Source organism: Haliotis asinina, chromosome 10 (genome assembly GCF_037392515.1).
Source record: "Haliotis asinina isolate JCU_RB_2024 chromosome 10, JCU_Hal_asi_v2, whole genome shotgun sequence".
NCBI classification, from domain to species: domain Eukaryota; kingdom Metazoa; phylum Mollusca; class Gastropoda; order Lepetellida; family Haliotidae; genus Haliotis; species Haliotis asinina.
In genome coordinates, this window is record NC_090289.1 from 53,031,191 (window position 1) to 53,053,640 (window position 22,450).

General features: G+C 38.1%; 2 protein-coding genes across 2 annotated transcripts; one reads left to right on the forward strand and one right to left on the reverse strand.

Annotated features, from left to right (window-relative positions):
• Positions 1-856: 856 nt before the first annotated feature.
• LOC137298434 (cyclin-dependent kinase 2-like) lies at positions 857-15,935 on the forward strand. Its single transcript, XM_067830699.1, has 8 exons — positions 857-1,116; positions 1,665-1,742; positions 2,466-2,586; positions 3,888-4,058; positions 5,662-5,763; positions 10,561-10,630; positions 12,790-12,923; positions 13,049-15,935. Exons 1-8 carry the CDS (start codon positions 1,001-1,003, stop codon positions 13,154-13,156), a joined length of 900 nt encoding a protein of 299 aa, XP_067686800.1. The 5' UTR covers positions 857-1,000; the 3' UTR covers positions 13,157-15,935.
• An 831-nt stretch (positions 15,936-16,766) lies between these two features.
• LOC137298764 (uncharacterized) lies at positions 16,767-21,997 on the reverse strand. Its single transcript, XM_067831039.1, has 5 exons — positions 21,655-21,997; positions 21,259-21,490; positions 19,874-19,995; positions 19,384-19,472; positions 16,767-16,913 (listed from the first exon to the last, which is right to left on the reverse strand). Exons 1-5 carry the CDS (start codon positions 21,995-21,997, stop codon positions 16,767-16,769), a joined length of 933 nt encoding a protein of 310 aa, XP_067687140.1.
• Positions 21,998-22,450: the final 453 nt, after the last annotated feature.

Below are 22,450 nucleotides of genomic sequence, written 5' to 3' on the forward strand. Positions count from 1 at the left end.
AGGGACATATACACATATACACTGGACAAGTGTCATGGAGTAGTGACTTGGTGTCAGGCCCGGTACACGTGTAGCACATAGATATTGATGTCTTTTGGATAAGCCGCATGTGAAGACCGCGTAGGTGCATGGTGATGATGTGGCGACCCGACCCCTCCACATGTCATGTATAAAATCAGTGCCCCACTTCAGCCATCATTAGATTAACTACCTATAGCGCTCCCTACCTACTCTGTATTTGATCTCTTTCCTGCATATGGACTATGTCTTACCTTCATGTCGAGGAAATGTTTGTAAACAAACATATACGATTTTAGGCGGACAGATCATTTCGTAACCGAAAGAACAAACGCAAATAGGGAGAAAGCACAGGTAATACTCGCTGCTCCAAATAAATAAAACATGAGACATGTCTGACACAAAGGAAAACATTCACTCAAATATAAAAACATCGCAAAACGAACATTGAATGCAAACTGTGTGAATATTACACATGCAAACGTTACAGTAAAAGTGTCAATTATGCCTCCTTTCCAATGATATCAGTGGGAAGTATTGCCTATTGTAATTAAAACTTTCCTTCGTCATATACTTTTCGTGTGCTGCATATCTGCAAAGAATGGTTGATGTCCAAACTCTGGTCGCTCCTTCGACTTGGAAACGTGTCAATGTTTACTAAACGAAATGTTTATCGTCTGCTCACGCGGGAAACTACCAACTCCACCCTGATTCGTGTGTCTAAGCCAATCAAAACATAGCGATTGTGGCTTAACTCCTCCTGTTGACCCCTTTCAACTTTCTATGACCTTTAAACTATTGTAAAACAACCAATCAAAGACCCGAAGATGCATACTCCACGCCGAATCGCGCGGGAAATGGAATATTTGCCATTCAGAAACAACAACAGACTCAAAGATATCATCGCGGCCATAAATGGGTCTTAATCGGAAATAATTTGAAGAAAGTTTAACTGACAGTACGCTGAACACATATTTTGACGATGGAAAACTTTCAGAAAATAGAGAAGATTGGTGAAGGCACATATGGAGTAGTATACAAAGCGAGAGACAAAATCAACAACCGGCTTGTGGCCTTGAAGAAGATACGCTTGGATGCGTAAGATATTACGTGTTTTTTGGTGTCACTGGTGACATATTACAGATTATAACATTTCAATGATTGTGAATGTTCATAATGCAAGTATGTATGAGATGTTTGGGTAGCTGTGCCCAGCATTCAGAATTATCGCAAAGCAATTGACGCTTTCGCTGACAGACGACAAAATATTGTTAATTCGACTGAATGACGGTACCGCATTCAGATTGAAACACAGCGAGTTAGATTTCGGTGTTGTCAGTTCCCATTTGACAGTTGATTGATTTTCTGAAGTTATTGTCTCAAATATGTTTTCTTTCTGTAAGTGTCTAGTCAAATAAATAGTTACAGAGAAAGATCAACGTCAAAAGGCCTTTTCGCAAACGTTTGACAGAGGTTTTTGACATTTTGAAAATGTCTATGTTCTACTGTTTCACACAAATGACAAGCTTATGACTGGATATAGTTTTAGTTCTTGATGTGGTTCTTGATGATATCCCCATGGCATGTAATGGCACATAGATCTTGTCGAGGTATGGTGATTGATGATATAATTATTGTTTCTGTAGTGAATCAGAGGGTGTTCCAAGCACAGCTATCCGAGAAATTTCCTTGCTGAAGGAACTGGACCATCCAAATGTAGTAAGGTAGATATGTTTTCTTTTGGTGACTATTTAAATCTCAGGATGCACATACTTGACATTAATTAATTGTCTTTATATGAAGTCACATATGGATGGCACATACAGTCAAACACTTTAATTAGCATGGCAAAACATTGCCTTTACTTTGATTAAATGTTTGGTCCCTGCACAATCTTTCTTGTTTTAATAATGTTTGGGTAATTTGAACCTTGACTATCTCTAATTATTTACACACTTAAAGGGGTGGAAATAACTCATTGCCCGACGTCCCAGTTTAGTGTTTTTTTCTGTCGGGCAAGCTGATTTGTATATCACACTGTACCTGTGTCCAGTAGACTGTCCATTGTTAATTATAATGTTCATTTAAATGCTCAACAAAAAAACTGGCTAGTATAGTGGAACAATCATCAGGGCAAGTGATTTTACAAGTGCCACTGTACCGGGGTACATTAGTAATTCAAGAATTATTTCCATTCCTGACTCACATCAATTCTAGAGATGATACAACTTTACGGATGATCAACTTCTCTATTTTAACAATTGTTACGTTTCAGTATAGGTTCTTTTACCGTTGATCATCCACATAATTGTGTCATCTGTAATCCAGCAACTTCTAGAATGCCATTCAAACAGGGTCCCGTCTACTTGGATAAGACAGTGTTTGACTAGGTAAATATGGAGGAGTCTTTGATGACTGGATGCAACAACTGTACCTTTTCTTTCCAGGTTGTTGGATGTTGTCCATAGTGAAATGAAGCTTTACTTGGTGTTTGAGTATTTAAATCAGGATTTGAAGAAATACATGGACTGTGTCCCACCAGCTGGCTTAGCACCAGCTCTTGTCAAGGTATTGATGCAACTTTTAATCCTTGAAAACATAAGGCTTTTAGTATATATGCAGTGTTCGCGAATGGTGTTTCAAAGTAACAGGACATTGGATCCTGTAAGTTTCAGATGTGTGTGTGACCCACTGAAATTTAACAGGACCCACAGAATAAAATTAAACACACATTTCAGATTTAATATTTCTCATAATTGGCATTGAAATTATTAACATTTTATAATGACAAACATAAACATAAATTTATAAACCGTGAACAAGTGTCACATGCCACAAATAACAATTTAAGGCAAAGGTATTGTGATATATTCTGTCAGACACTGGGGCCAGCAGGTTGGGAACTTCTGTCTGACCGTTGGCAAATCTGCCGGATTTGTCGGAGGGTCAGACACTATTCGTGAACACTGTATATGTGAGCATATTGGTATTTGATAACAATATGGATCCCTTGGTCCTTTATCCCCAAACATGACCAATCATTTTTATCATTAGTGGGTAATGCACATGACAGGTGTGGTATTGACACACTGTGCAGATGAAAGCTAGACAGATATGGATAGATTGCAGATTACAACAGTAACAAACATGTGAGCAGACCTTACAGTGGGCTCGTGTCACATGCATAAATGTTACAGTTCTTTATCTATTCCATCTCGGGATCAGTCTGAAGATAATATTATTATCACACTTCAGTTTATTTGAAGCACTGCTAGTCATTATTCAATCTGTGTTCTTGTGATGTGAATGGTCATTGGGAAAGATGTTTTTAGATATGATTTTCAAAGCAGGATAAGCACCCTTTTGGATCAGCATAAATTTAGGCCTGAGCAAATGGTTATAACAGTTTAAAGATGTTTTCATTGGAATTGGAAGTAGACTTTGTTAACTTCACCAGTGCATTTATTGGGAATTTTGTTTCCTAACACAACAGGCACGCATACAGTTAAAATGTGTCAGGTAGTATTAATTTAAATTTGTTGAGGAAGCAATTTGTAATAATTGAACTTGAGCAAGCCTTTTTCCCAATGTGATATATGAAATGTGTAAGAGTACAATTTGTTGTGTCTCAAGCTTAAAAAATATGTGGCCTTTCTCTCATTTTGGCAGTATATGTTGATTTGATTATGTCGTTTTGGGTGAAAACATAGATGTGAGAGATATTTAGTATCAGAAAAGCTTCATACCAACAACAATTCAACTGCTTTGGCATCTGTAAAGTTAAATATTCCCAAAAGGGCAAATATAACAGTTATTCAAACTAATCGTTTGTGTTACAATAGTATGTACACGTGCTGCCATGGTTACAGAGTTACCTGCATCAGTTACTGCAAGGAATCGGCTACTGCCATTCCCACCGAGTCCTGCATAGAGATTTGAAACCACAGAATCTCCTCATTGATACAGAGGGAAACATCAAACTTGCCGACTTTGGTCTAGCCCGTGCCTTTGGTGTGCCAGTGCGAACTTACACACATGAGGTAAATCAGTTGTGTCTGTATGTTAATTCATTAGGGTTGAAAGGGACAGGATGTAGAGGATGTTTCTTCCGTCTTTTAATACACCACTGGATATCCTGGTATTCTGCCTCACTGCATCCTCGATATCTCCCGGTTATATGTTCTGATAAATCCCCACTATACCCGTTATACATCTATGGCTCGGCCCAATGATTTTATTACCTTCCTTTGCTGGCTCCACATTATCACAGTAGCCATTTAGCTGAGCCGCCATTGCAACGAGCTTGCTGGTGTCAACAAAGATAAAGTTGCACTTGTGAAGGTTTGTTTGCAGTGCGACACAGATTTGGGGGGAAATCACATACACAAATTGACAGGTCTGAAACTTAAAAAAACAACCCCATATATGCAAGGACTCCTACTAATCTTTTCAGAGTACCTCTTGTGTTGCCATGTTTAATCAGTTAGATGATTTTCAAGAAGCGAAATTCAGTCCCCATTTTTTTTGCAAAAACATTCATGGAAATTTCTTAGGAAAAAAGCAGTAAACTACAGTTTCTGTTTGCTTGGGTTTGGTAGGCTTTCACATATCAACATTTACTCTTTATATAGAATATGCAAATTAAGTATCATTAATTCCCAAATTCATGAAACGTACAATTTAACAAGTTTCTACTTATATTGTATCATGGTTCATACCGCCACCAGTATACGGAGGTACAAAAGCATACGGCAAAACTGTCCTGTTCTGTATGACTCTGTTCTGTATGGCAAGACTATTTTGAGATATCATGAAAAATGATGGGCCAATTTATGTCCTAACCTGACATAGTGACAGTGCTATTGCTTGCATTGCTCGTGAAATCCCTCACATGCTGTGCTTTTCTTTGCTTGGGCGTCATTAATATATTTCTGATACATACCTTATGTAGAGTTTATCACTGACTTGAGCCATACGCATGATAAGTACAGTGCACCCTGTCTATTTCGGACCAGCTTGAGACGGGACTGAAAAGTCCGAATTATACAGCAGTTGAGTTACACAGAAATTTCCTATATCAATGCTAGAAGGCTTGAATTATTCCCTGGTCAAGAGGTTGGAGAACAGAAGTAGTGTTAGCCAGAAGATATTTTACTGTAACATGGCTGATGAATTAAATATGAAGTTAGATCAGAATTTTTACAGTTAAACAACATGTACTTCAATTACCCAAACAAAATACCCAAACCAATCAACGGTTTGTTTATTCAAGGTTTATTGGCCTACTTGCTTAGTCAGTATTATAAGGCAAAGTTTTTTACATGTAACTACCTTTTCAGGCCAACACTTGGGTCCAAAATCTGAAAAATAATGCTCGTCCGAGATAGAGAGGTTTTTCATTATGACAACAAAGAAGGAATCGGGACCTTAAGTTCAGTCTGGTTTGTACAGCAATCTGAGAAAGGCAGAGTCTGTGTTGGACAGAGTGCACTGTATTCACATCTGCTGAACATCTGCATGTTGTTTAAGATATATCAGACAGTGGGGAACATTGAAGGTTAAACTTACACTGGCAGTTGTACTAGTGGGAGTATTAGATTATCTGGCTTTGATATGTTTCACTGTTGATTATTGTTTCAACAGGTGGTCACGTTGTGGTATCGAGCCCCTGAAATCCTCCTTGGCAGCAGATTCTATTCAACCCCAGTTGATGTATGGAGTCTGGGCTGTATCTTCGCTGAAATGGTATGCTCAGTCACTCAGCTTTTGTGACAGTTCATGTTCAGTAACAAGGAAAAACTTTTTATATTCATGTCATTCATAACAAATACACAAACAGATTATGTACAACATAATGTCAAAACACTTTCACAATAATAATTGAGCTGTTGATGACATGTTAAAAAGCAGCATCATAGTTGGTTATGTATGAATAATAATAATTGATTCCTTGACAACTGACCTGTGCCTTGAAGGGGAGGGCCTTGAGGAAGCAATGTAGGGTTAGTCAGCTTGTATGTGTTAGTATGTGAATACTATAATTAGTGTTGGGAATGGGAAACCAAATCCAGTATTGATTGTGAGTGAGTGAGTTTAGTTTTACGCCGCTTTCAGCAATATTTCAGCTATATGGCGACGGTCTGTAAAAAATCAAGTGTGGACCAGACAATCCAGTGACCAACAACATGAGCATCGATCTGCACAATTGGGAACCGATGACATGAGTCAACCAAGTCAGCGAGCCTGACCACCTGATCCCATTAGTCGCCTCTTACGACAAGCATTGTCGCCTTTTATCATGTTTATGGCAAGCATGGGTTGCTGAAGGCCTATTCAACCCCAGGACCTTCATGGGTCAGAGGACTTGTGAACGATTATGATTCAAAATGTATAACTTTTTAATGAAATTACCAATTTTAAGGAATTTTTCCCTAGTTTTTTTCTAATTACCTTTTTTGTGCATATAGGGTTACCCTCTGTTTCCCTCTGTCCGTACAAAACAGGGATAACTACTTCTCTGAAAAAAAACCCCGCTCTGTTTTAAGTATTGAGACATTTGAAATTGGGCACACTTTGCTGAATTTCTCTATGATGGTAATGTAGGAGGTGGAGCTGTTACATTATTCAATGAACGTACATGTGGGTTTTCTTCGGACTGTAATGGTCTGCATCACATATTTTATTTTTGTATTTTATTGTTTGTTTGTGTGGGGTTTTTTTGTTTTGTTTTGTTTTTGTTTTTTGTTTTTTGTTGTTGTTTTTTGTTTTGTTTTTTGTTGTTTTTTTTTTGTGTGTGTGTTTTTGGGGAGAGGGAGGAGGTTGTATTGGGTTGGTTTTTTTTGTAAGTTCAGAGACTTTGTATTTTAGTTTTCAATTCCTTTCTGAATATGGTGTTATTGGGGAGGTGTGGTTATTCACTTCTCAAAAGCTGCTAACAGGATTGATTGAGCTTCTATGTGTGTTTCATTGGGACTCTAAGGGAGTGCATCTCATACCTGTTCATCCAGTTTCTTAATTTTGTCACTTCTACAGATGTTTGCACTTAGTTGAAATGGTTCTACAGTGTTTATTCTAGGACACGCTTTTTGCGCTAATAATGATGAAATTGCGCCTCATAAAAACAACAGTGCAAACAGTCGCGCATAGTAATATGCTCCCTAGCTGCCTTTCAGAAAACATATGAAAAAAGCGTTATATTGACAAGGAATGACTTTTTTAATCGGAGTCGGCCACAGTCATGTTCAAGTGACAACATGGAAACAACAGAGTAACCTCCCTTGGTTAAAACCACTATCGGCACTGGGGAAATGAAATTTCATTCATATCAGTATGAAAATAGATAACATTTTTCGATGAATTAATGATTTGATTAATTAATTAATTGACATTAGACTATGAACTCTAAACAGTGCTTGTGTAAAGCACTTGCAAAACACAGTTTTGTCGATCTTTTTTAGAACGTCACTTCGTTTTAGCTTCGTTTTCGAAATCAGACAATATTATCACTTGAAGTTGCAGATGACAATTGAATACGAAATTCATATTTACAACGGTTTGTGGTAATTTGGCGTGAGTAATGCCACACAAAAGAATGAAAATAGCTAACTTTTTTGCACAAAATACCACTGAGAAAGCAACAGTGTCTGCCATGTCTCCCCAGACCGATACGCCTGTTAAGGAGACGTGTGAATTGAAAGGCGAGCAAAACCCTGAGACTGACCCTGAAAATAAGTGTTTTTCAGAAAAAAAATGGTTGCAAGAATGGCCATGGTTCTCTCAGAATGAGCTTGGTGCTATGATATGTGACTATTGTAGCCAAAATAAAATGAGCAATAGTTTCACTGGTGTTGGTTGCAATAACTTTTGTATATACACACTATTTTGAAAGACAGTAATACAGATATTCCCTCCTACATTTTCCAAATCCCCCCTCCTTTTTTTTTGTAAGGGGGCAACACCCCCCCCTAAATTTTCAGGTCTAGAAAAGAGACTGGTTCCATTTATCCTGTTCAGACCCATACAACAGGGGGTGTACTTTATCCACCATTGTCCCATTAGAACTTCGAAAGTTTACTATTGATACAAGGGCAGTGGCCCATTCTGAATTCAGAAAATGGCTAACAATCCTGAAAATGGTCCAAAGTTGTCTATAACAGTACTTGATCCACTTCTCAAAAATCACTGCATAAAACTCATTTAACTTGTGTGTGTCTTTATAGAGAGACACGAAGGTATGCATCACATATGTTGTTTTTGTATTTTATAGGTTTTTGCATGTTTAGAGACATTTGAACTTAGATGCATTTTGTGGACTTTCTCTCTGATGATAGTGAAATAGGGAATTAAGTCTATCCTTTTCTCCCCCAAAACTGCTGAACAGAATTGATTAAGCTTATACACGTGATTTTCATCTTATCCTGCATTACTCCCAATGCATTTCCTGCTTTACATTGACAAAACGAAGCTGTGCGATGGAAACATTAAAACGAAGTTGTTCCAACCATGCAAGTCTCCACCTCAATTCTTGGCTGAATTTTTTTGCATAATTGCAGACACCTCAGAGGCAGTCATGGGCAAGTCGCTATATTGCCATCACACTGCGTCCATGTGACCCCGAAAGTGCTGACGTGATGTATCCTCTCATGACAGGCCATGCGATTCTTCGCTGCAATTAACTTGTGACTTAACACCTTAGTGTGTTCCTTTTCTGTCCTTGTATCTTTTCACAGCTTCTTTAAGAATGGTTGGTTGTGACTTTTTCATTTTTGAAAATATGTGCAGAGGCAGTACCATTACAACATATTTGCTCAGAATTCACTGATAGCTGTCCCTAAGGACAGACAGATGACCAAGATTCCAGAATTGCAAGCGTTCTTTCTGTCCATAGGATCGTGGTGCTTCGTTAGTTGTGGGAAGTGCCATTTGAACCTCTTCACACAATTTTGTTTTACAACCATCAAAAGAAGACAGTTTTCTCCTTCCTTTTGCCACAGCAACTAGAGTTAGAGGGCTACATGCTCTTGATGTCACCCATGTGCGGTTTGCACAGACCACCCATGGAGACGTTCACCTGGGACTGTGCCAGGACATTATTGCAAAAGATCAGTTCCCATGACACCCAGACAGATCTTTTACAATTCCACCTCTCTCTTCGATTGTGGGGTCTGAGGATAAAGCCAAACTTCATTTATGCCCAGTTCGTGCACTTCAGTGTTTCATTAACCTAAGGCTCTTCGAGTTATGCAAAAACGACTTTTTTATTCCTGTCTCTAAGACATCTAAGGCGGAAGTAAGTCGTAATACCTTGACGTTGTGGTAGCATGCTACCATTCGTATGAAGCTGCCAACTTGGACCCTCCTCGGGCTAACAACCCTCTTGACTTTAGAGGTGTAGCCTCCATGATGGTCCTCTGTTGTAATTGCTCCATTAGACCCATCATTGAAAGATGTTTTTGGAAATCCAACACAGTTTTCGTCAGTCACTACTTTAGGGACTTTGGTGGATGTGGAGGGTGTTACAGTATTGATCCCTTAGAGGTAACACAGCAGATTACCAATCCTAGCCAACATTACCACCTCAGCAGTCAGGAGCGAGCTTTGCAACTCTCTGGTGTACCTCACCCTAGACGAGCAGGTTCTGTGCTACCTGCCTTTGCTTGATAGGTGTGTCATGGTTGTGGCTTTGGCTTCCCTCTTTACTGCCTTCTTCCTGGACGCCATCTTTTTCCCATACCTTAGCTAGGATATCCTGGCAGGTTGGCGGTGGACATTGTTCTGATGCTGGATTATCAACTCTGGTGTGAGAGGTTTCTTCTTGCATTGGGTATTCCATGCGAAGGGTTGTCTGCCTTCTTGCCATTGGATACAGATTCGTTAAGTAGTAATGCAGGATAAGGTAAAAATCTATTAAAATATAGATGTTTTTAGTATTTTTACACTTATCTTGCATTCAGTTTTTTCGCCCACTCATCGCTGCGGTACCTCCCCACTATGGTTTCTTCAGATGTTGCGTTCAAGCAGTAATGTGAGGATATGTGACGTCGACACTTTCGGGGTCACATGGACACAGTGCAATAGTTGGAACTTCTTTTCAACTTTTCCATTACATAGCTTTGTCTTTTCAAAGGAAAGCAGTAAATGCATTCAGGAGTACTGCAGGATAAGTATACCAATATAAAAAATATCTAGATTTTACTAGTTTCATTGGGACTCGAAAGGTGTGCATCTCATACAAGAAGAAAGAAGAAATTAATCACCAGAGCACACTCGGTTTAGGGAACTCTTCCTACAGCAATGGGGGATTCAGTGACCCTGGACATAATTTTGTCAAGTTTTTATAACTAACACTGTCATACAACAAAAAGCATGCATGCAAGAACAAATATTTATGAGTATGTCTCTTTATGTTCGTGACAGATTATGGTTTTTTTTGTTACACTTGATAATTATTTTTTATCCTTACAATGTTTTTTTGATTATTTTCAATCATCATAATACCACTAATACTAATGTCTTTAAGCTACCTGTCGTTTGATTTTATAGATCACTCGGAGAGCACTGTTCCCTGGGGATTCAGAAATTGATCAACTTTTTCGTGTTTTTCGTACATTAGGTGAGTTCCAGATGTGTTTGTCCAACTGGTCAGAGACCAGTAATCTCATGTTTATGTATATCCGGGCATCTTTCACATTAAATATTTGTACAAACATTTCTGTATGCTTCTGCAGCTGAGCACAGAAAGCTATAAAAATCAGTATGAACTTGGAGGATTAGATAATCTTCATCAACATGAATAACATTCCATTTCAGTTTCCTTCAGGGTTCCCTTTGACACAACCTGCATACAGGGATTTACCTCTGTATTTGAGGGTCCCTGGGCAGTCTAAGTAAACTTATCCTCAGTACTTTTCGTTACACTCCACTACTGAGTCTAACAAAACCTTATCGGAGGTCACGTCACATAAACTTTGAGATTGACCAATCAGAACACAGCTTACCAAATCGCGAAAGTGCACATTCGCACATACCTTTTGAACTTTTTATCTCGAATAGGTTCGTACCGGAACGATTCCGAATACTATTTAGCGTACGATCGCTTCCAGGTGATGTACGCAGCGTACGTAAAGCCATGACAACGATGAGTAAACAGTCACTGGAAATAGTGTTTTTGACAATATTCAAGGATGTTATATTACGGAAATATTAGCTAATGGGAACCATGTCAACAGAAATCCCAAAGCGTATATACTGCAGGTCAAATAATTGTGTTATATGCAGATTTTTGTTTGTGGAGAGATCTGTGTCGGTAACCTGAATAATTTGAAAGTCCCTCCGATCCCTAGATATTAGCCATTCTACTAGGTTTTGTTGTGGTGGAGTGTAATGAAACACACTGAGACTAAGTTTACTCAGACTGGGTCCTTGGGACTCATACTTTTAATTTTCAAGGCCCTGGACATCAAAATGTTATTAATACCTTTTTAGTATTGTGTATCCTGATCATCACATAAATAATAACCGTAATTAAGTTGTAAATGGCACCATAACCCAGCTTGTAGCAAATTCAGTGTAACTTATTGTTGCATGAATGAAATTTTTACAAAAAGCATTTAGAATTTTTCTGCGTCCTTGCTGATGTGCTAATGAATTTTGTTGCATCCATCGTAAATATTTATGCACAGGAATTGGCGTCCTGTAAATCCCTGTGCATATATGATACAGTGCAAAGTAAAAATATGCATAAGAAACAAACACTGTATAACTTCTGATGCAATACAATCACTAATCAAAACCACACAGTTCAGTGCTACAGCTAATATATGTAACTAAATTGATTTTTTATTTAAAACTGATTTGAAAGTATGCACAATGGTTCTTTTGAATTCAAATGTAAAGGCATATACCTGAAAGAAAAAGATGAAGTAGAAAATCAATTATCTTTGTAAATTGTTTGACACTTAAATTTTTCTTTTGACTCACTTCACCCCAACCCCCCAAAACTGGAGAGTTAACCTTATCCCAAAAAATATGTGTCTCGGGGGACCCTGTTGCTTTTTTAATTCAAAAACTTCATGTACTTTCGTACAGAAAAGATCTTGATCTAGTGTTCTTGCTGAGAACAGATAACGTTAAAGTATGTTTTTATTAATCCCCACAGCTAGCACAACTGTAAAATCGTTCAATATTCTTTTCCAAACTTGGCATAGGTCAGTGATGGACTTTTCATAGTTTTTGAATTTGAATAAAATATTATTGGCATTTCCATGGCAACAGAATGATTTTTTGACTGAAATTGGTGCTGGGGCTCCTTTGCGGAGCAGAACTCTAAAACCCTTCAATACTCTCCTTCCACTTGTCTATATACACATCAAACAATTTGACATGTTCATAACTCAGACATATTGATGAAGAGTATTTTGCCATTGCGTGGGATATGGATGACTTTGTCTTGTCAGCATTTCATGGGGCATTCTTTTCAGTGATCACTAAATATGTTGAACATTTCAAGGACATATTATATGACAACTGGTCAGCTCCCACGTAAGAGGAAAATGACTGAAACAAGCAAGAAAGTTAGGATAACTATATGGAATATAGGGTGAATAACTTGTTTATTATAGCAGGAGCTAGGTTTCTTGAGAAAGAAAACAAGTAATGGCTCAGCTATTGCAATAAGGAAGTTGTTATCCATATTGTTACCCTTCCATAATGATCCAACTTGTAAATGCTTAGTAAGAAGTTTGAAACAACCAGTTGATTTCCACTGTTTAGGAACCCCTGATGAGACAGTGTGGCCAGGAGTCACACAGCTACCAGATTTCAAGTCCTCATTTCCAAAATGGGCTCATCGGAATGTTGGATCTGTTGTTCCAAATCTGGGTGCTGAAGGAACTGATTTGCTGGCTGTAAGTGAAAAGACACACCTTAATCATATCTTACAGTAGTTCTGTCAGTGAAACATATTGAATGTGACATGAGTTGTGAATGTAGATAAATAATATCTTTAATGCCTTGTGCTTTTCTGTTTCAGCAAATGCTGTGTTATGAACCAAGCAAACGAATTTCTGCTAAGACAGCTCTGCACCATCCATACTTCATGGGAGTTGCAAGACAGAAGCCAGCATCCATGATTAACTGAACATAATCGATTACTGAACATATGTTTACAACCTATGTCTTCATATTGCATGAAAAACAGTATGTATAATCAGTTGAGACAATAGCTTAATGTTTATGAGGCTAATACTGACTTAACTTCAATTGTCAAGGATTTTGAGAAGCTTTGTATGCTGGAAGGAGCATTTTCTGTTTATACACTTGTCCTCATATCAATATGCTATATGGCTTTATTTATTTTACAACTACTGGATATGTAACTAAGTTCAGAAATAATGCTTTTGTGGGTTCTGGATAAGAGAGGTGTGGGGTAGATGGTGCTGGAATTTTCTAGCAAGATTTAATGTGTTGCTATTGGGGTAGGGGACTGAAATGCTTCTTGTGTGAACTGTATGATTTTTAATCATTTAAGATATGTTCCTTATAACATTGGAATTCATTATACTTAAATGACAGTGAATAGTATGCTAAAGAATTTGTGAAATATTTGTCTACATGCCCCCCACTAACATCCGTAAACGTCCCACACGCTGAGTTCAATGCATGACAATAATGGTTTTTCAGTAGAACATTACTTTTCATAAGTTGTCTGAGTGAAGTCATCAGTGTTTGTCTGGAGATGTAGACTTCAGTTATCCCACTTATTTGGAACTTTTGTAATCATAAGTATTTTATTTGCCAAAAATAGTGCACAAAGTAAAAAGAAAGTTGTCATTTATCTTTTAGTGCTAATCATTTGAAAAGAGAACACAAGACTAAGTATTGATACTGGACCTCGGCAGTTGTAGTTAACAGTCGAGTATGATTAACTAAGTTGAGCTTTGAACAGTACTTGAGCTACACAATGTTGTCCAGCCTGACTTGATACAGGTCTCCGTCAATTACTGTTTTCATGAAACATAGGTATTGTTTTAACAAAGTTAAAAACAAGAATAGGGCAAACCCTGATTTGAACCTACAGTCGTAGGTTTCTGGTACCCTCAAGGGAAACACCTTGAGAATTGTGGCACTGTAGATAAATGGGCCACCTGTTCCTCCATCTGCTGGTGTGTGTCATGGCAGTTGAGCATGTTGAATCTTGGTCTTGCAGGAGAGGATATGCATATTTTTAGACAATATTGTACACTATTTATGGAGGCTGAGAAACAACACGCTCTGTTGCCTTGATGGTAGCATGTTTATGTTGTGCAATACATTATGTTGTAGAAGGTGCTGACTTTAGACGTACAATAGTGTTGTATCGTGATACTCGAGGTACTAGGCTGCAATATTGTATGTACAAGTAAGAGCCCTGCACGCCAGTTCAGGACTTGACTGAATCTTGTCATTGGACTTAAAATAGTTGTGCAGAACTGCCCCTTTGAAGTTCTTTGGTTTGTATCTTGTTTACCTCATATATTCCACATTACATTATGGTAGATATATTGTGACTCTGAATTGATATGTTGAGACTACGACAGAGGGCTATGTCAGTTGGAGTTACGGCGGTCAGTACACCCGAGCACGAACCAGTCAGCACCCGTTGCTTGTCATGTTGTGAGTGGGTTTTTACACTCAAAAATTTAAATGTTTTTAGAATTCTTTTTCATATTTTAGTATGACATGTTTGATTTCTTTTGTGGCTGTACTAATTGATCATTTCATGATTTTTTATTGATTAACTTGATTTTGTCAAATGGAACTTCAGGTGTTCTGATTAATGGAAGTCTAACCAGGTTCACACCAATTTGGTTTTGAAACTATACTGCTGTATATCTTTAGCTTTCCAGTGATCACTGTTTTGTGTTTTTGCTTGCCTTTTTGATTGGTGGCTAAAAAGGTTATTTCACGTATGTATGAAGATACTGCGGATAAATACCTTGTTTCCTGTGGACATGAGAATCATCTGTGTAAACCCGGTATGAATAAGACACATTTGACATTGTGAAATCAATAATTGTGTATAACAGATATCACAAGTGCTAATTATCATGCTAATCATTGTAATTAATAAGAACAGCAAAATATTAGTTTTTGGTGCAAATGGCATGTGCTGTAGGCAGATGTAGCTGTTTTACAGGATGTGTTTTATGTATATATATATATATATATTCCTTTTATGCCTAGTCCTGTGGGAGAATTTCATCATTGCATTGGTTGTATTTTAGGTTCTGATCTTGTTTTAACATGATTTTGTAAGGTTCATCATGTAGAAATTTTCAGAAATGGCGAGAGAAAAGTTTGCTTTTTGATAGGTTAGTGATGCACCTGTTCATACAAACCTGTGTTCTCTTGCACAGTGCAGCTGTAGCACCACACCTGTAGTGTGTGAAAGTATGGACATTTGGACAGTCACAGCATAGTGGTAGTGCTGCTGTTGCTCTGTGAAACTGGACACACTTTATGTATGGATTGAAATCAGGAAGATATTTTTCATTATTTGATTGTTTGGCACCACAGTTTATTTGTTGCTGTGACCGTTTCACGGCTGAAGTGGTTTTAAATAGTTAAGATTTATCAGTAGATGTTCTTAATTTCGTAATGGAGTCTTCTCTGTAACAGCAATACTTGCAATAAGCGTTCACTACAATGCTCTGAGTGTAGCTTTTGTTGGCTGCCATACTTTTCGTGTCTGATCAAGCCATGTGTTCTCTATTTGAACCTGTTATTTGATGACATTTTAATTGTTCTTTCCAGTAAGTGTTGCCAGCTAGGCTGAGGGTGATCAGTATGTAAATTATTGATTTTATTCATGTTACATTTAATCCTTACCTGTAGATTCAGGACATTTAAGTATTTTAATAAATATCTTGCAAATTATAGCATTCTGTGGTGTTTTGTTGTGCCGTGTCAAGAGAATATGACAATCAGTGAGCTGAATATTGGTGCACATGTCAATCACTGAACTGTCCAGTTTAGGTTTGATTCTATATACAGACAGCTGTCATGAAGCTGAAATATTGCTGAGTATGGCCTTAACAAACAAAACTAATTCACCAGTTTGCGAAAGGACAATTTATTTCTAATTTCAAAGATGTATACATAGAATAAAAAATTAAGAGCCACCCAGGCTATTTTGCCAATATGGGTTTAAGAAAGAAAAACACCATACATAATTTGGTTAGTACTGTTCAGTCTGAAAGCAAAACCATTATTGAAAGTATCTTTCACTTTAAACAAGATGTATGCACTTTTGGAAAACAGGCATGTCCTCAAACAAGAAACCTTTTGAAAGATGAAAATCAGAAATGACTGTTTTATGGCCACATGATTGCCATTATTGACAAGTGAAACCTGAGTATAATAGTATTGTGTATGCAGGGCAGGAATAGTTCTTCTACTTTGAAAAGCAGTGCCATCAAATCATTGATATATCCTTTCATTTTAAGTACCAATGATTGTGATATCCCTAAATCAGTTACTAGATGAATGTTCGCTGGATGTAGATTGGTATTACCAATTACTTTAGTCTAACATTTCCACATTATCAGATCTTAGTTTTGAAATAGGCCGGCGCTTAACTGTTTATTCTGGGTATACACACGCATGACGTTATAGTTACATATGTATACGGAGACCTCTGTGTTTACTCCTATTTTTCATCAACACATAAATGTGTATGGATTCTCCTAGACTTCTAGTAGAGATAAGAGTTACGATTCAGTGGAGTTGCATTCTTGTTCATCTGCAGCCGCTGTCACTGTCATCGTGTCCGTCATTGACTGGGAGGTCTTTTCTGCCTTCCGACGTTGTTTCTTGTTGACTCTCCTCTGCCGCTTCACTTTCTGCTCACCTTCGAACTGAAAAAAACCCATAACATGTGAGCAGCTACATTCATGGGTTATTGCAATGTACCAAGTACCCACTGACGTGTCTTACACGATCTTAGGTCTGCTTTTGAACTGACAAATTGCACTGGTTACCTGCAAAGGGACCGACCATGTCGGTGCATGCGCGCGCAAGATGCTAGTCATATTTTCGGAATTTATCTCTTCTAGTGAATGTCAGATTGTTTGGTAATCTTCAACTTATTACTGTTATGATAATGTAACAGTCTGTAACGCGAAGTCAGCTGACTTTCAAAGCAAGCGGGGTTGATATTTGACCTCAGATGACTTATCTCTCTATTGTCGTGACGTAATTGTACAGTGTGTTCTGGATTCTCAAGGTACATTAGAAGGGTTGCATGCCAAAACAACCTAAGTCATTTTTTGCAACTTTACAGGAGACGAAAATTAGTAGTTTCATTTTTAATATGGATCGCGAGGCGGAAATAGGCTTAAACCATAATACATAATGTATGAAACATACAATGAAAGATTATGAGTCGTTACACAAGTTTTCAGTAATATTTCAACATTTATTGAAAACAAATCATTTTTAACTTCTTCACTACCTGCCAAAATGACCTGTCAGCACGTTTCCATGCCAAACAACCAAAGCCACAAACGCTGCATGACAGAATAAACTAACTCACTAATACACTTAACTATTTTGATTAATTTAGTGTAAATTATCCCGATTATGATTGTAACTATAATTAATAATTTATTTCAATGCTAAATGATAAACTGACAATAGAATAGGTCCTGGTATGGGCATGCAAGCCTAATGTAATATGCAGTTCCTTATTCAATAATTACTGCCACTAACACAAGATGACATTGTGATAGCATGATCTCACACTGTCACAAGCAACGTCATTGAGTATGGAACAAATCGCTTCCATAAGTAATATGATGGTGTTGAACAAGATACCTGAATTTTGCGTTTGACAAGCACATGGGGTGTATGGATGCGGATGGCCAAATGGGAATATATAGGATACGTACTTCATAGAAGTGAGGTGAATAAACAATAGAAAATAAGAAACGTGACGTATATCAGTTATCAAAGATTGACTGAATTCTTGCATTTACATCGTAAATTTAATATATATTTCGCTGAAAGACAAGATTTTATAGAGAACAACTTCTTGTTTTTCGGGGACATAAACTTTCGGGGCACAATTTTACTTCTTCGGTGTATTCTTACTCCTTCAGTGTAGTGTTAATCCATCAATGTATTCTGTCCAAAATTATTCTTCCAGTATATTCTAACTCCTCTACTATAATCATATTCCTCCAGTATGATCTTTTTTCTCAAGTATATTCAATCTCCTCCAGTATGATCTTATTTCTCCAGCATATTCAATCTCCTCCAGTATGATCTCATTCCTCCGGTATATTCTAACTCCTCCAGTATATTCTGATTCCTTCTGTGCAAAATTATTCTTCCAGTATATTCTAACTCCTCTGCTATAATAATATTCCTCCAGTATATTCAATCTCCTCCAGTATGATCTTTTTTCTCCACTATATTCAATCTCCTCCAGCATGATCTTATTCCTCCAGCACATTCTAAATCCTCCATTATAATCTTATTCCTCCAGCATATTCAATCTCCTCCAGTATGATCTCATTCCTCCAGTATTTTCTGATTCCTTCTGTGCAAAATTATTCTTCCAGTATATTCTAACTCCTCTACTATAATCATATTCCTCCAGTATATTCAATCTCCTCCAGTATGATCTTTTTTCTCCAGCATATTCTAACTCCGCCATTATAATCTTATTCCTCCAGTATGATCTTTCTCCGGTATATCCTAACTCATCCAGTATATTCTGATTCCTTCTGTGCAAAATTACTCTTCACTATAATAAAACATCCTGTCAACATGTTTGATCCAAAACAACCTAAGTCACGGGAGTGGAAAAATGGAGTTTACAGGTCAAAATTAATACTTTCACCATTCAGTCACAAACCTCGTTAATATTCAATCATGAATTATCATTTCATGCAATTTATACATAGAATCAAGCTTGATTCTATGTATAAATTGCATGAAATGATAATTGTCCTTATTTGCTTGTTGAATTGTTGCTGGTGTGGTTGGTAACCACACGGTCACAAGACTTAACTACCTTCTTCCGAAAGAGTCTACGGCAGGTCCATGCCAAAACAACCTTCTCAAGCTGCATTTACCTCTGTTATTATTCCAAAACAACCTAAGTCTGACTTAGGTTGTTTTGACATGCAACCCCAATTTAGGTCCGTCACATTGTCGTGTTTTCATCAACGAACGGCTTATACAATACAACCTGTATTTTGGTGTGTGTCTTCTTGTCGGCTGATTCCGATTCTTACATTCTTTTGCTAATCAGTTTACATGTCTGTATTTAGTTAAATAGTTTCCTTGTACATATATAAAAAATACAAATCAAGAACATACCCTCGCCTCCAGCATGTCGTTCTTAAACCGCAACTCTAATATCTCTGCTTCCTTGATGTCTATAATCTTCTCCAACTGTTTGCATTTCTCTGTAAGCAATACATCAGCTCACGTAAACAGATGATACCCATTATGAAACGCTTCAAATGCTAAGACTGAGTGAGTGAGTGAGTGAGTTTAATTTTACGCCGCACTCGGCAATATTTCAGCTATATGGTGGCAGTTTGTAAATAATCGAGTCTGGACCAGACCTAATAATGTATATCAATCTCTAGTCCAGGAAATAACCAATATTCCAGCTATATGGCGGCAGTTTGTAAATAATCGAGTCTGAGCCAGACCTAATACATGTATATCAATCTCTAGTCCAAGAAATATCCAATTCCTGTCTGTTTTTGCATTACACGTTCTGAGGGTCTCGTGGTCCTGTATTTTCGCACGGAAACATTGAAACTAAAGTATTTTATGAGGGATCCTTCGAATCTTATACCGTGCCAGAAGCAGCAATCCTTCAGAGCGTTGACCTTCAGCGTGTCGTAACGTCGGAACTCGTAGTCGAAGTATTGGTGCATGCTGCGTGCCCGGGACTCTATTTCTGCTACCACAGTCGACCTGAATACATGGACAGGAAATTGAATCTCCGAATCGCCGTACAATGGTAATATGTGGGTTTCATGCCTGGGATAATGGGTGGATCCAGAGAGGGGTGGGTGGGTAGTTGGGTTTGGAGCTGCAGGGGTGCGCATCCTTCTTTAGTCCTGAAATTTTGTTAATTGCACACACACAAACGCACACACACACGCACATCTCAAAAGGACGTATACGCCCCTGGAGAGAGGCGGTGAAATAGACAGAATTAACTTTAAACGGCCTTCACATAGCAAACTAAACTTCGACAACATACGGTGTCAAACTCGAGTTTGAGTGTGTGAACATTCCAACAAGTCGCTACACCAATTTCCGAGTTCCATCCAGCTTTCGGTGTGGTCAAATGATGTCTGAAGTTATCAAACTCGTGCTGTTCAGAAACAACTAATCACAATCACCCAGTTTGTCATCTGACTGCACCGATAGAGGCATGGCACACACCAGAGACGAAGGTTTGACAGCATGTGTCTGATGTGTGAAAACGCGAGTTGGACAACTTTAAAAATCTTCACATGTGAAGACCGCTTTAGTGGTCGTCCATAAACAGATTTGTTGTAGGGCAACACATGTTGGTCTTTGGTTCATCGGCATTCCAGAAGCTGGAGAGTCAATAAAGAAGCATACGACTTTATGGAAGACAACTTGTTTCTGGTCTGAATTGCATAGACCGACCTTTCCTTGTAGTTTTTAAATCGTTATCAGGCCAAGAACCTTTACCGCCGTAACGCTCTGTGCAATAAAGAAAACGCTTTCACCCACAAAGTTGTTTGCTTCATTACATATTGATATATGACATCGCGCGCGTGCGTGCGTGCGTGTGCGTGCGCGTGCGCGCGTGTGTGTATAAGTCTGTTTTATCGGTACTTCAAACGTTGTTTTGGATGGCAAGGGTATATATCAAACAGGTAAATCTTTCCCCTTCTGATATCCACATACGCTATTTGTCTGGATCCACTTGCACAAAACCAACCCAGCATCAACAGTGCACCTACGTTAACGTATGCGAATATTGATCACCGAATTAAGATATCTTTGTTCAAGTGATCTGCAAGTGGATCCTTTGCATTAGGCACGCAATATACTGAGACCAAAATGATTATCCTTGTCAGATTTAAGGTTGTAATTATGGGTATGTCTGAAAACTAAGATTAATATTAGAAATATTCTACTTAGTAAAAGTTCAATATTGTCTTTCTTTCTGTTATTTTTTAACACTATCATATATACCTGTACATATCCACAGACATACAGATTAAGGCCTGTCCGTCAGAAGTATATCCTTTAACTGTTCCTGGTGGAAGATGAAGGCGAAATGGCCCGATTTCCTCTCCTAAAGGTTTACTATTCTTCCCATCTGACCTTCTCCTATTCTTCTTCTTCTTCCTACCCTGCCTCTCAGATTTCAGTAATGGCTTGTCTTTATATGTTGGCTCCTCCCTGAGACCATCGTATGGATCACCTGAGTTTGGAGAACCCGAATATAAAACAATATGGTTACGTCAACCTCTTACTCTCACAAAAAGAATGAATATATAGTCTGATATGTAGCACCGAATAATATGTTTGCACGACATTTCCTTCAAATGCAATAGAATAATAATAATGACAAGGACGTTTACTCACTAATTCCAAAAGTGTCGCCCTCATCGTTCATGGTTGCCGAAAGAAGAATCCGATTGACATACAGATCAAGGGCACGTTCGTCAACAGGGGGTTTCACTTCATCATCATCAAGTGATCCTTCATCATCATCGCTGTTGTAGGTGACGTTGGTAAACTTCCACGACGGAGCCGCGAGGGGAAGTTTCCTTCGCGAGTATAGGGTAGCATTTCCAGTCGAAAAGACAAATGAATCTGGTTTATCTGGAGCAGGATTTTCGTTTGTGTATTCACTGGAAGAGTACCAATCATATCGGGGCGGAGAGCTGCTTCTGGATCCCAAAGTGGTGTTTATGATAAAAGCCATTTTTTCATTGAAAATATAATAGTTCCTTGGTAGGCATCTCTGTCACTAATGGAAATCTTTCGGTTGAAACAACAATGTGACGTGCTTTGACATGTGACGTCATGTTGCCTGGAGACGGCTTATATGACGTCATTTTCATTGTGACGTCTTTTTTTCGATGACGATGTATGGTCAGTCATTTCAGCACGCCTTTTCGGGAGGGTGGGGTAGCGGCGGAGTTGTTGGGTAGAGGGGAGAGCATTTTAAAAACTGAAATCGATTTTGAAATTAAATATGTCAGTGTAGAGCTAGCTTACCGGAACTGTAGATCTACCGCACTAATTTGAAGTAAATTGCTGTCCCCATGGATACATTGAATATGTGATCTGTATGATATGCTAAAGCTGATTGACATAAAATATACCTTCTCAAAATAGATCATTTTGTCACTGTGAAATGTGAATAACTGATTGG